This window comes from Carassius carassius, chromosome 29 (assembly GCF_963082965.1).
Source record: "Carassius carassius chromosome 29, fCarCar2.1, whole genome shotgun sequence".
Taxonomy (NCBI): Eukaryota; Metazoa; Chordata; class Actinopteri; order Cypriniformes; family Cyprinidae; genus Carassius; species Carassius carassius.
Genome location: NC_081783.1, coordinates 23024689 through 23037200, shown reverse-complemented (window position 1 = coordinate 23037200; position 12512 = coordinate 23024689). Strand labels below are relative to the sequence as shown.

At 38.2% G+C, this 12512-nt stretch overlaps 1 protein-coding gene across 9 annotated transcripts in view; it reads right to left on the bottom strand.

Moving 5' to 3' along the window:
* The window catches only part of stx3b (syntaxin 3b), a 31420-nt gene that overhangs the window by 6328 nt on the left and 12580 nt on the right, over positions 1–12512 (bottom strand). For 3 of the 9 annotated variants that reach the window (XM_059516379.1, XM_059516380.1, XM_059516381.1), the window contains exons 2-9: positions 12320–12394; positions 12099–12198; positions 7129–7203; positions 6715–6785; positions 6529–6637; positions 5036–5109; positions 2335–2469; positions 710–820 (exon numbers count right to left, since the gene is read on the bottom strand). In XM_059516379.1, coding sequence (XP_059372362.1) covers positions 710–820; positions 2335–2469; positions 5036–5109; positions 6529–6637; positions 6715–6785; positions 7129–7203; positions 12099–12198; positions 12320–12394 — 750 coding nt within the window. Of the gene's footprint in view, positions 1–192; positions 548–709; positions 821–1715; positions 2202–2334; positions 2470–5035; positions 5110–6528; positions 6638–6714; positions 6786–7128; positions 7204–12098; positions 12199–12319; positions 12395–12512 lie in introns of those variants that run through there. The other 6 variants (XR_009424569.1, XM_059516386.1, XM_059516383.1 and 3 more) reach the window with 6 other exon arrangements.

The window sequence follows — 12512 nt, the reverse complement described above, 5'->3', positions numbered from 1 at the left end:
AATCTTTTGTACCTGAACAATGACAACAGAGAGAAGTAGTTTCAGAGGCGGAGTATTTTTGTACACATGCACGTGTTTTCTGTTATTTTATCTGTATAAAGCGGTAAAACTCTAACAAACCCCTGACTTCATGAATGGAGGTGACAGATCAACCAATGCTTACTTTTGTTTGGACCAAAAAAATAAAATAAAAACATGTGTCCTTCTCAGCTGTGTGTGTTAACGTTTTTGTTGCTGTTAATTGAACACATGTGGATTAACATTGTTTTTTCATCATCTGAGATACACTGAAATCCTGTAATGGAAAGTTTCAGGGCGTATCAGGATTAGTAATAATCATTGGGTTTGTTTGTGTGCGCATGACGTCAGTGGGACACAGTAAGGAAAGGCAGGGCGGGACGGAGGGGGCGGGGCCTGATATTCATCATGAACTCACACGTCGAGCCTCCTGCTGATATTTAGCAGCTTTTTTAGTGTCAGCAACCGCCCGCTCCACAAAACCCACTGACTGGTCCATGTTGTTCTCAATCCTCTCAATCATACCACCCTACAATGGATTTTGAGTGAAGAAGAAAGAAGGAAAAAGAAAGAGGAAAGGAAATAGAGAAGAGAGAGAGAGAGGGAGAGAGAGAGAGAGACAGGGAGAGGCAAAAACAGAGGAGAAAAGAAACAGCAGAAGCTACATTGACTGTTACAGAGAGCTCCGTACCTTCCGTGCTTTACTCTGATACCTGACTGCTTTCTTGGTTTCAGTCTTTGCCGCTTCAACATGATCGACTGCTTTACCTACATTCACCTCAATGTTATCAACCATGTTGCCCTGAAACATAATAAAAAATATGAAGAAAAAATAAACATATGAAAAACACATAGAGGGTGTCTTTATCTCTAAAAAATACATATCATGTACACCATGCACACATACAGAGGGGGAGGCCGGGGCTAGTTGTCACACAGGAAAGTAATTCTGAAATTGGTCTTAAAGTGGTAGTTCACCCAAAAATGTAATATTTTTTTAAGTTGTTCAAAACCTTTATGAGTTTTGTTTTCTGTGAAGAAGGTATTTTGAATAATGTTTGCAACCAAACAGTTAACGGTAAGTAAAAAAATAACTATGTAAGTCAATACGGACTAGAAACGGTTTGGTTACTCACATTTTTCAAAATAACTTTTCTTATGTTCAACAGAAGAAAGAAAGATATACAAGTTTGAAAAAAAGTTGAGGGTGAGTAAATGATTTTCAGAGTTTTTCTGTTCAAGCAGTCAATGTGTTTAAAGATCTTTTTAATTTTCCAGGGCAATAATGGTAAACATGTTTAATATATCCTTCTAGTCAGTACACTGGCTATATAAAAACTGGATTTTAAAACTAAACCCGTCCTTATTCACTGAAGTAAAAAGAGTGACAACTAGCCCTAGTCTGCCTTTTTGTTGACTCTCTGTAGAACAAGGACTTAAAATACATTTACTAGGGAAATACTAGAAGCTTACCGTTCAGTTTTTTCTCCATAGCAAGCAGTTAATAAGCAAAATAACGGTGGATTGGTCAATAATTTATCAGAACTCTTTAGATTGTGTTGAATTAGCTCTGCTCCAAAACCTTGTGAACTGCTTCACTGTTTATAGTCTTCACAGACAAACTGAAATGAGCTAATGAGTGATTGCTTTGAAACACATCTGATGGCCAGCAACCCAGTTAAACACTAAAAAGCAAATCAGCATATTATAATGATTTCTGAAGGATCACGTGACACTGAAGACTGGAGCAATGATGCTGAAAATTCAGCTTTGCATCACATTAATAAATTATATTTTAAAATACATTTAATTATTTATTTAAACCTAAAGGTAATTTTATTTTACAAGCCGAGGTATCTTATATAAAGAAGTATAATTTAGTTACATTTAAAACATCATCTAGTTGTGCAGCTCACTAGGTTTTTGGAAAAGCGCAACTGAATTTCATTTCTTCTAATCAATGTGAAGGTGTAATGGGGGTATAAAGTTTGTGACCAAATAATGTAAATGAATGAAAGGAAAACAGACAGTAAGGGAAGTAAAAAGGTCATGTGAACAAAGAGGACAGTTAGAGAGCACTCACATGTGAGAGAGAGGGCTGATGGGAAGTCAGTCTGAGCAGCTGCATACGGCTTTGCAACCAACAGAACGAGTTTGAACAAAGAGGAAGAGAGACAAGTATGCTACAGACAACAGACAGAGAGAGAGAGAGAGAGGCAGAGAAATGTATGATAATGAGGGGGAAGTCAGAAAACACTGATAAAGATGGATGAAAAGATGGAGAAAAATGATGGACAAACAGATGTGTGAGTGTACCTGGCTCTCCACCAGCATGGCAATGTCCACAAACATGTCATGCAGCTCCTTTATGCTGCTCTCCAGACGCACAATGTCTTTGTGACGCGCTTCAATCTCACTCAGCGCTTGTTTGGAAATCCCTGAATCCACAATCTACAACACAAATGGCAGATTTATCAACATTCACATTCAACAAAATTTTTTGAAAGTGTGGGGAGTTTTGCTCAGTTTAGAGCAAATTATCACAGGAAACGATCAGAGGATCGAATCGAGATGGACTACAGATGTTGTGGTCTTGGTTTTGGTATGGTATGGTAAAAGCAACATGCTACATCGTTACATTGTTATTTCTAATATAAAGTAACCATTTGCACTACATTTACTTCATATGAAAAGTAATGTTATTTGCATTATAAAGTGTGTAGGTGGGCTACTTCTCTACTGCTGATAAGTCACCACAAAACCTGCTTTGAAGGAGCATTTATGATATACAGCTAATATGTTGCATTAGATCTGAACATAACGACCAAAATCTTATTTTGTGCCACTTTAAATCCACAATGTCAATAATTTTTTATACATTTCATTGTGTGGTAACCATTTTATAAAAGCAGTAAGGTACTCGAGACCGTGCTGTATTGTGATTAATCACAGACTAAGACTCTTCTTCACGTCATGCCTAACAGCTGTTATTCATTCACAATACAGCACAGCCTCGAGTACTTTATTGCTTACATAAAAACAATAACATTTCAGAATTCCAGAAATTCGAAGAGCTGAATGTTAGTCATAAACAATATATATATATATTTTTTTTGTGATTTACTGGATTGGGATTTAAAAATGTGTATTTTTACACAGTTTCTACCCAATAAAATATTTAAAATCTTGGTATAATAAAAAAGTAGTGTATTTCTTATTTTAAAAAATGTATTCTGTTTTAAGATTCTCTTAATTTACCTGACTTTTCAGGTCTAATAATCTTACATTATATATATATATATATACATACATACATATACATATATATATATATATATATATATATATATCAGACCAGTCTTTCTCCCTCCATTCATAGCAAAAACCCTCAAACGAGTTGTTTTCAACCAGGTATCACTGTTTTTATCCCAGAGCGACAAACTGGACGCTAACAGCCAGGTTTCAGGAGTGGCCATTCAACTGAGACTGTGCTACTGTCAGTCAAGGAAGCTTTGTGGATTCTATAAGATGATTCCAAATAATCAGTTCTTATTCTGCTGGATCTATCTGCTGCTTTTGACACTGTCAATCATCAGATCCTCCTGTCTGCCCTCTCATCACTGGGCATTGCAGGGATTCCACTTCGCTGGTTTGAATCCTATCTTACTGATAAGTCTTTCAGGGAGTCCTGGGATGGGGAGGTATCCAAAACACATCAACTGGTCACTGGGGTTCCTCAGGGATCAGTTCTTGGACCCCTCCTCTTATCCATATACACAACATCACTGGATCCCATCATACAGGCACATGGCTTCTCCTACCATTGCTATGCGGATGACACACAGCTCTATCTCTCATTTCAACCAGATGATCCAACGGTAGCTACTCTGTTCTCAAGCTGCCTGGCGGACATCTCAGCATGGATGAAAGAACATCATCTACAGCTCAACCTGGCAAAGATTGAGTTTCTTGTCTTCCCTGCCACTCCAACTCTACAGTATGATTTCTCCATCCAGCTAGGCTCTTCTACAATTTCCCCATCAACTTCAGTCAGGAATCTTGGTGTAACCTTTGATGACCAGCTGACCTTCAAAGACCACATTGCAAAGACTGCTCAATCTTTCAGATTGGCATTGCACAACATCAGAAAGATCAGGCCCTCTCTAATGGAGCATGCTGCACAACTTCTTGTCCAGGCCCTTTTCATTTCTAGGCTGGACTACTGTAATACTCTTCTGGCTGGACTCCCATCATGCACGATCAAACCTCTACAAATGATTCAGAATGCAGCGGCATGACTAGTCTTTAATGAACCCAAAAGAGCCCATGTTACACCTCTCTTTTTCTCCTTGCACTGGTTACCGGTTGTGGCTCGCATCAAGTTCAAGAACATTCTCATTCAACGTTCCTGGCCGGTGAAATGTTCTTCCCACCCCAATCCGGAATACTGAATTCCTGACAATTTTCAAGCAAAAATTCACCTCTTTCGACGCTACTTCATCCTAAAAAAAAAAAAGTAGTCTGAACAATGCATAAAACTTGGTATTATGAGCACTTCCTGTGTCTATTTGCCTCTTTAGAATCACTTTATGTATTCCTTAGTATGTATTTAAGACACTTTGGATAAAAGGGTCTGCAAAATGACAAAATGTGATGTACACACACACACATATATATATATATATATATATATATATTTTTAGAACAACAACCAAAAAAAAAAAAAGGTTCAAATCTGTCACCGGGATTGGACCCTAAGGTACAAAAGCTAAAGGCTACATCTGAGCTGGTATATTATTTAACCCTAGTACATATTAGTACTTCAAAAGTGTATATTAGCACCTAAAGTGTACATATTAGTACATTTTAAAAGGCTACTGCCACATTGACAGCTTTTTACCCCTGTTTCTGAGTGCTGGTTTAGATTATCACTGCCTATGGGAGCACATTATGAGAAAGGGAAAGGTCTTGAATTGACTTCAGTTCTGCCACACACACACACGCATGCATGCATTACCCCTGCTGTGAAAACGGCTGCATTTCCTCCCTCCAGCATCTCCTCCAGCTCCTCATCAGTTGTGGATTTACCAGCTAGAGCGAGAAGCACAACAAAAGCAAGTTAAAGACAGAAAAGGGGAACAGCACAGTGTCAGTTTGACACGGTTCAACTTAGTGCTGGGCGGTTTGACCAAAAATGTATATACCATTTTTTTTTTTTCAAAATTATACCGGTTTTCCGGTTTATGACGTTTTTTTTTTCATGCATAATCAGGTGTACAAGGCATTTTCTGCTGGCTGATATTCCAAGACGTGCTTGCGGCTAAGGTGCTGGAACAAATTGCTTGTGCTGCCGCCTTGGGCAACAATTTTAGCCCGACAGCACTTGCATAAAATGGATATTACATATGCATAATCTGCCTGCAGTGCATATGCAGTTCGAAGCACGGACTCATTGTGCTTTCACAAAGGACGTGTTTGCAGTCCGCTACTGATCTGCGTCGGTTTAGTCCACAAACACAACATTTGTTCATTGTTTTGATTTCATATCATGTAAAAAAACAAAACAAAAACAATTTTTTTTTTTTCAGCATCGTAAGTTTTTTTTCACAGAACAGTAACAATCTTTCATATATACATTAGTTTAAACTCAATAAATATAAAAAACGCATTATTCATGCATTTTACTTCTAGGTTTGTATAATAAGCTGCTCAAGCAAGCGGCAAAACATTTAAACCCAATAATTAGCCTACTTTTCTGGTTAAAATATTTAAAATTAAAACACCACAGACAGAAACAGTCTCGTGCATTTTGCATTTAAATCTTTATCACAAGCAATCCCACGGGTCTTAATGAACTTTGTTTTTCTGCTTCCATAAAAGTGAACATATATATTGTTTTCCTTGTTTATCTAAAAGTGCCCTTTTTCTTGTTTTAAACGTAGCCAAAAACCCATGTGACTGCGTTTCCATGTCAATCCATGTTCACTTTTCCCGCGAACAATGCGCTTTTACTTTAATTCAGCGCCTGCAGCACAGCAAAAATAGACTCAGTACGTTAACAATCGCTGCACTGCTGCAGAGCAGCGCTCCTTGACACCTCGTGCAGCTGGAATCCGTTAATACGACTGTTTGAACAGGCGTTATAACGTAACACCAGAGCACTGCTGTGAGTACCCCTGTCTATGGTGTACCCTCACCACGCCTCGCAGTCGCTGCTTAGAAGTGCAACATTGTAAAGGGTCCGTCTGAAACAGTGTCGCGCGGCCGCGGCGCAGCATAACGTTCGTTCCGAACGTTGAGTAATTAAATACACCGGTATGGCGGTATATTCAAAATTAACATCGTAACGAAAATATACACCGGTTTTCGGTATAAACCGGTTTACCGCCCAGCACTAGTTCAACCACAAGCTTGAAAGAAATGAAATGTGTTGTACGCAGTAAACTGTTTGATAAAAGCGGTCTCATGCACTGCTGTTTAGTGAGGAGTGAAAGTTTGGGCCCCACTTACTGATCTCTAATTGTCTCTGAATGCGACCTTTGCTTTTCTCTCTGAAGTCCAACTGAGCTTCATTGTATTTGGTCATCACATCAACAAACTTCCTGGAAAGTACAGCATGCTGGCAGGGCAACATGAGGGCAGAGTTAATAGAGCGTGTGTATTTGTGTTTGTTACGTGAGAAGGATGTTGACTCACCTGGGATTTGCGTATTCTCATGTCAGCCGATACTCTTTCCACTTCTTCCATCTCGAGATTCCTTTCGATGGCTTTACAGACAGACAGGCACAAACACACACAGGGTAGGGTTAGTATAGTTACAGTAACTAAACACACACACACACACACACACACACACACACATATATATATATATATATATATATATATATAAATATAATTGATGCTAAAATAACACTGAAAGAGAGTAAACATTGCTTTTCTAAAGGTGGATGTGGTAAAAATGACTCAAATTATTCTGGGTCAGTAATGTTTGAAAAGCCAAACCTAGTTTTCTGTGGCCTATTTTTATTACCTAATGAGAAAACCACAAAGCAGGGCAGTATATGTGCAAATACACTAGCAGGCCTGAAAGCATGTGAATATACTTACTCTTTAGTTTGTTACGAGCATTGTTGGCCATTTTCTTGATATCATTAGTAAGTGCCTCCAAATCATCCTGTGTTTCTGTTCACAAAGAAGAAAACAGATGTTAAGCAGTTATATGGAGAATGGAGACATGAAAAGGAGACTGAGTGCTGGTTTGTGTGTGTTTTGTCATTGTTAAACATTCCCAGAGGAATGTTTTATTGCTTGGAGGTTGTTCTTTCAAAGTTTAGGAGACTAAAGCGAGTTAGGTTTTATGTACAGTACCGTTCAAAAGTTTCCAAAAAGCTCTGTATTTTTCTTTGAAAGAAGTCAGTATTGTACAACTTACTATAATGTATCAGGTCTCATTTAATTGACTTCAATAAAAACAGTTAATAAACAATATGTCCTGTAACACTTACCTCAGGAAAGCCATACAATAACAAAATCGTTAACTCTTTAGTCAACTAGAAAGGAGCATTTTGCTAAATGCACTATATTAAATATTCATTATATTTTTACTTAAACTGTTAGCCAGGTCTTGGTTATCTATACTGCCATGAGTTTAATATGGAAATTTATATAAAAACCTGGTTTGTGTGTAAATTAAATGTTTGTACATAACTCAAATCTGTGTCAATACCCAGCCCTAGGTCTCTTTTGACTACATTGATACCATCTAGATAACATTAAATAATGCATTAGGTATTGTGTTTTTTAAATTTTTTTTTTTTACAATTAATCAATTGTTCCGTTAATACATATTTCTTTGTAATTTATCTAATGTTAACTTATACAGCTTGATATGTTAAAAATATATTAGAACATGTACACTTTAAAAACTATAATTTTTTCATTAGAACTTGGCAATGTTTCAGGCAACATGACAATATTTCAACTATTATTTTTTTTATATAAAAAAATCATATTTGAAGTGTCATGCACGGACATGTCCTTTTATTGATTCAAGATGTATTTTTTTGTGTTTTGCCTTTATTTACATAGGACAGCGTAATGACAGGAAGTGAATTGAGAAGAGTGGGCGGGATCGGGGAAGGTCCAAAGGCGGGATTTGAACTCAGGACGCCTGTAGCACAACTGCACTGTATGTCAGCCTGATGCCCACAAGGCTATCAGTGCTGCCATGTCCTTTTATTGTTTTTCACTGTAAATTATATGGCTTTAATTATCTTAAACAAAACTGAAAATCATTAAGAAGACCTTTGTCTCAAAATATATGCATTAATTTGAGCTATTCTTATTTGATATGTAAATCTACGCAAGTCTCGTACTCTATCGCATGCGTTGTCAGTGTTGTGCACTTGCTTAGACATTTGTTATGATAAACAGTAAAGTGTGTTCAGCTGAATTAAATTTCCGTTTTGTCTGACGGGTATAAAAAAGTTTATCATACCGCGGCAGTGGTCGCAGCAGCCCTCTGGTTATGCCCTCCTCATGTGAAGACCGAAGAGTGTAAAGACCATCGACTCTACCGTGCGAATCCACCGGGCAGAGACACCAGCAAGGGATATAAGTATTGTTTTGATTAATCCTTTTTCCCTCTTGTTTCACTTCTGTTTTAGTTTTTATAACCAATTCTTACTATGTGTTTCCACATAGTCTAGTCTGCGAGTTTACAGTCTGCTGACCTCTCTGCTAATGTCTCCACTGCTAAAAGGACATACTACCATAACAAAATGAACAATTTGTCTAACTCTTGTATGCTTTTTAAAACATTTTCCTCGCGCCTGACGACTTTGCCACGTTTTTCATTAATAAAATTAAAAACATCAGTGCACAATTTTCCACAATACAATCGGTCAAGCACATCTTACCAGCAAACATACACTCATTCACATCCTTCTCTTCACTCTCTGAGGCAGAAGTCTCCAAACTCATCCTTTCTAATCACCCTACTACTTGCCCCCTTGATCCTATTCCATCTCATCTCCTTCAAGCCATATCTCCTGCAGTTGTACCTGCACTCAATCACATCATTAACATATCCTTCCACACTGGTGTTTTTCCCTCAACATTTAGACAGGCTCGTATAACTCCACTACCTAAGAAACCCACCCTCAACCCATCTCTTTTAGAGAACTTCAGACCAGTTTCCCTTCTTCCTTTCATTGCAAAAACACTTGAACGAGCTGTGTTCAACCAAGTCTCTGCCTTTCTCACACAGAACAACCTCCTTGACAGCAACCAATCTGGCTTCAGAAGTGGACATTTAACTGAGACTGCCTTGCTCTCAGTTGTTGAAGCACTAAGACTGGCAAGAGCGGAATCCAAATCTTCAATACTTATCTTGCTTGATCTGTCCACTGCTTTTGACACGGTTAACCACCAGGTCTCCCTGTTGAACCTACTGGCAAAGGGCATCTCAGGATCCGCACTCCAGTGGTTTGAGTCTTACCTATCAGACAGGTCCTTCAAAGTATCTTGGAGAGGTGAGGTGTCCAAGTCGCAACATCTAACTACTGGGGTGCCTCAGGGCTCTGTTCTTGGACCACTTCTCTTCTCTGTCTACATGGCATCATTAGGTTCTTCTGTCATTCAGAAACATGGCTGTTCATACCACTACTATGCTAATGACACTCAACCTCTCATTCCATTCTGATGATCCGACGGTAGCTGCTCGCATCTCAGCTTGTCTAACAGACATTTCTTGCTGGATGAAGGATCACCTTCAACTCAAACTTGCCAAGACAGAATTGCTTGTGGTACCAGCAAACCCATCGTTTCATCACAATTTCACCATCAATTTAAGCACATCAACCATAACTCCTACAAAAACTGTCTGGTCCTGCAGATTTGCTTTATTCAACATCAAGAAGACAAGGCCCTTTCTTTCGGAACATGCTGCACAACTCCTTGTTCAAGTTCTTGTTCTGTCCAGGCTGGACTATTGCATTGCTCTCTTGGCAGGTCTTCCAGCCAGTTCTATCAAACCTTTACAATTAATCAAGAACGCGGCAGCAAGATACATTTTTAATGAGCTGAAAAGAAAACATGTCACAACTCTTTTTAGCAATTTGCACTGGCTACCAGTAGCTGCTTGCATAAAATTAAGGCATTAATATTTGCCTACAAAACCACCACTGGCTCTGCACCCCTTTACCTAAATTTATTACGTCAGACTTATGTGCCCTCTAGAAGCTTGCGTTCTGCAAGTGAACGTCGCTTGATTGTGCCATCCCGAAGAAACACAAAGTCAATTTTACGGACTTTTAAATTAAATGTTCCCTACTGCTGGAATGACCTCCCCAACTCAATCCGAACAGCTGAGTCCTTAGCCATCTTCAAGAATCGGCTTAAAACATCTCTTCCATCTTTATTTGACCCTCTAACTTTATAGCACTCACTATTCTAATTATTTTCTTAAAAAAAGACCTATAACACTAGCTAATCTATTGTTTTTCTATTCTATCTGTTTTCTTTTTATTTATTATATTATCTAAAAGCCCTTGCTATGTGTACTGCGTTTAAGCTAATTAAGACTTGTTATAGAACTTGTATATCATTGCTCTTTTGTTGTTTTTGATTGCTTCCATTGTCCTCATTTGTAAGTCGCTTTGGATAAAAGCTTCTGCTAAATTACTAAATTTAAATGTAAATCTACAACAGTTTAAAAACATAAAATATTAGACCGAGTAGGAAGAGAATGAACTTTGCGCTGCTGCCCACGATCGAATCTGCCAAATATACACGTGCATCTTGAAAAGCTGTTCCAAATGTTTTGGAAGTAGCTACGCCATGTTTTTGTGCCATCTAGTTGTTTAGAAGATAAGGGCATCTTTAGCCCCATTGTACCCTATGTTTAGATAGTTTCATTTTCATGGCTTTTAGTTTTTCTCATCAACTTCTTGTCACCTTCCTGTTTCCTTTTCTAGCTTCTTGCCATTCATCACACTCATTAATCAAACACAGTTTGTTATTTTTGGCTCATCATCACTGTGTATTTAAGTTCCTCTTAGATTTCTGTTCATTGTTGGTTGGTGTTTTGTACACACTGTTATACGTTTTGACTTTGCTCATTAAAATGAGCTTCGTTTTGTAACTTTTGCCTCTTCTTCATCTTTGGAACTTGCTAAAACGTGACAATTTTACAGTAAAATTACATATAATGCTATGTTAAACCAATGTCCGTTTTTCACTGTATAAGGTAACAGTTAACCAATTAACAGGTTTTTATTGTAACATTTTTACAGTTTTTAACAGATGTGCTGTTCTACACACACACAGTAAAAATATTGTTGTTAGTTCATGATAATTGCATGAACTAATACTAATTACTTTGTGAACTTTGTGTTTCACAAATGCATTAACACTACATAGTAGGGCTGCACGATGTGTCGTTTAAGCATCGATATCGCGATGTACGAATCCACGATAGTCACATAGCAGGATGTGCGATGTAGGCTGTCATAGTTGATCCGTTATTCATTAACTGTATGGGCCAGCTGCTCCCCGGCCCTTGACGAATGTGATTCGCGGATTAATTGCACAGCGTAACCATCATAGAGTGAAAGTTTATCATTTGCATGTGTTTTTGAGTCCTGTCAGTTTAACAGGGCAGAGAGAGAGAGCGTGCGCGCGAGAGAGAGAGCGCACGCGCTAGAGAGAGCGTGAGAGAGAGAGAGAGACCGTCTTCAAACAACACGAGCGCTGTCTTGCTCTCTCTCCCTCGCACATATTAATCAATTTACACGATGGTGTCGATGTTTAAATCATTTAAAATGAGAATGTAAGTGTGCTCACCCCATTTTTGTTTGAAAGAAAAAATTAGATTTGATTTCATATCGCAATATATATCGCAGAAAAATAAAATATCGCAATGTCATTTTTTCCCAATATCGTGCAGCCCTACTACATAGAAGTTGTTATATAACAATAGACCTCAGAGTCTATTTCACCTGTTCTACAAGACAGTGGAAAACAATGCTGAACTGGTCAAAAATCACACAATGAGTGCACATGTGAACGTCCCTTACTCTGGTCAGATGTTGGTGCAGAAAGAATAACTGAGTAAAGTTTCTTCACTTCGGCCACATTCTCGTCGATCTTATCAATGCTGTGCCTGATGTCTTCAATCTGAAACAAGCAAATAAACGTCCTTTAAAATGCACAAACAACACAGTGGCACCCATTCAGAATTAAGTACATCAAAAGTGTTTTCGTAAACACACACTGTAAAACACACAGAAGGACATGCCTGGGAAAAGAACTCATCCATAAAGGCAGGGTTGTCCACGGCGATCTCAACATCTTCATCATCATGATCGCATGTCTGAAACATAAAACATAAAAAGTGCTTTAAATTTTATGTATATTTTCTATTATTACCATAAATGCAGTAAGCAGAGCCGGCCTAAATAGGATAGGAACTGTCCACAAACAGAGGCTGT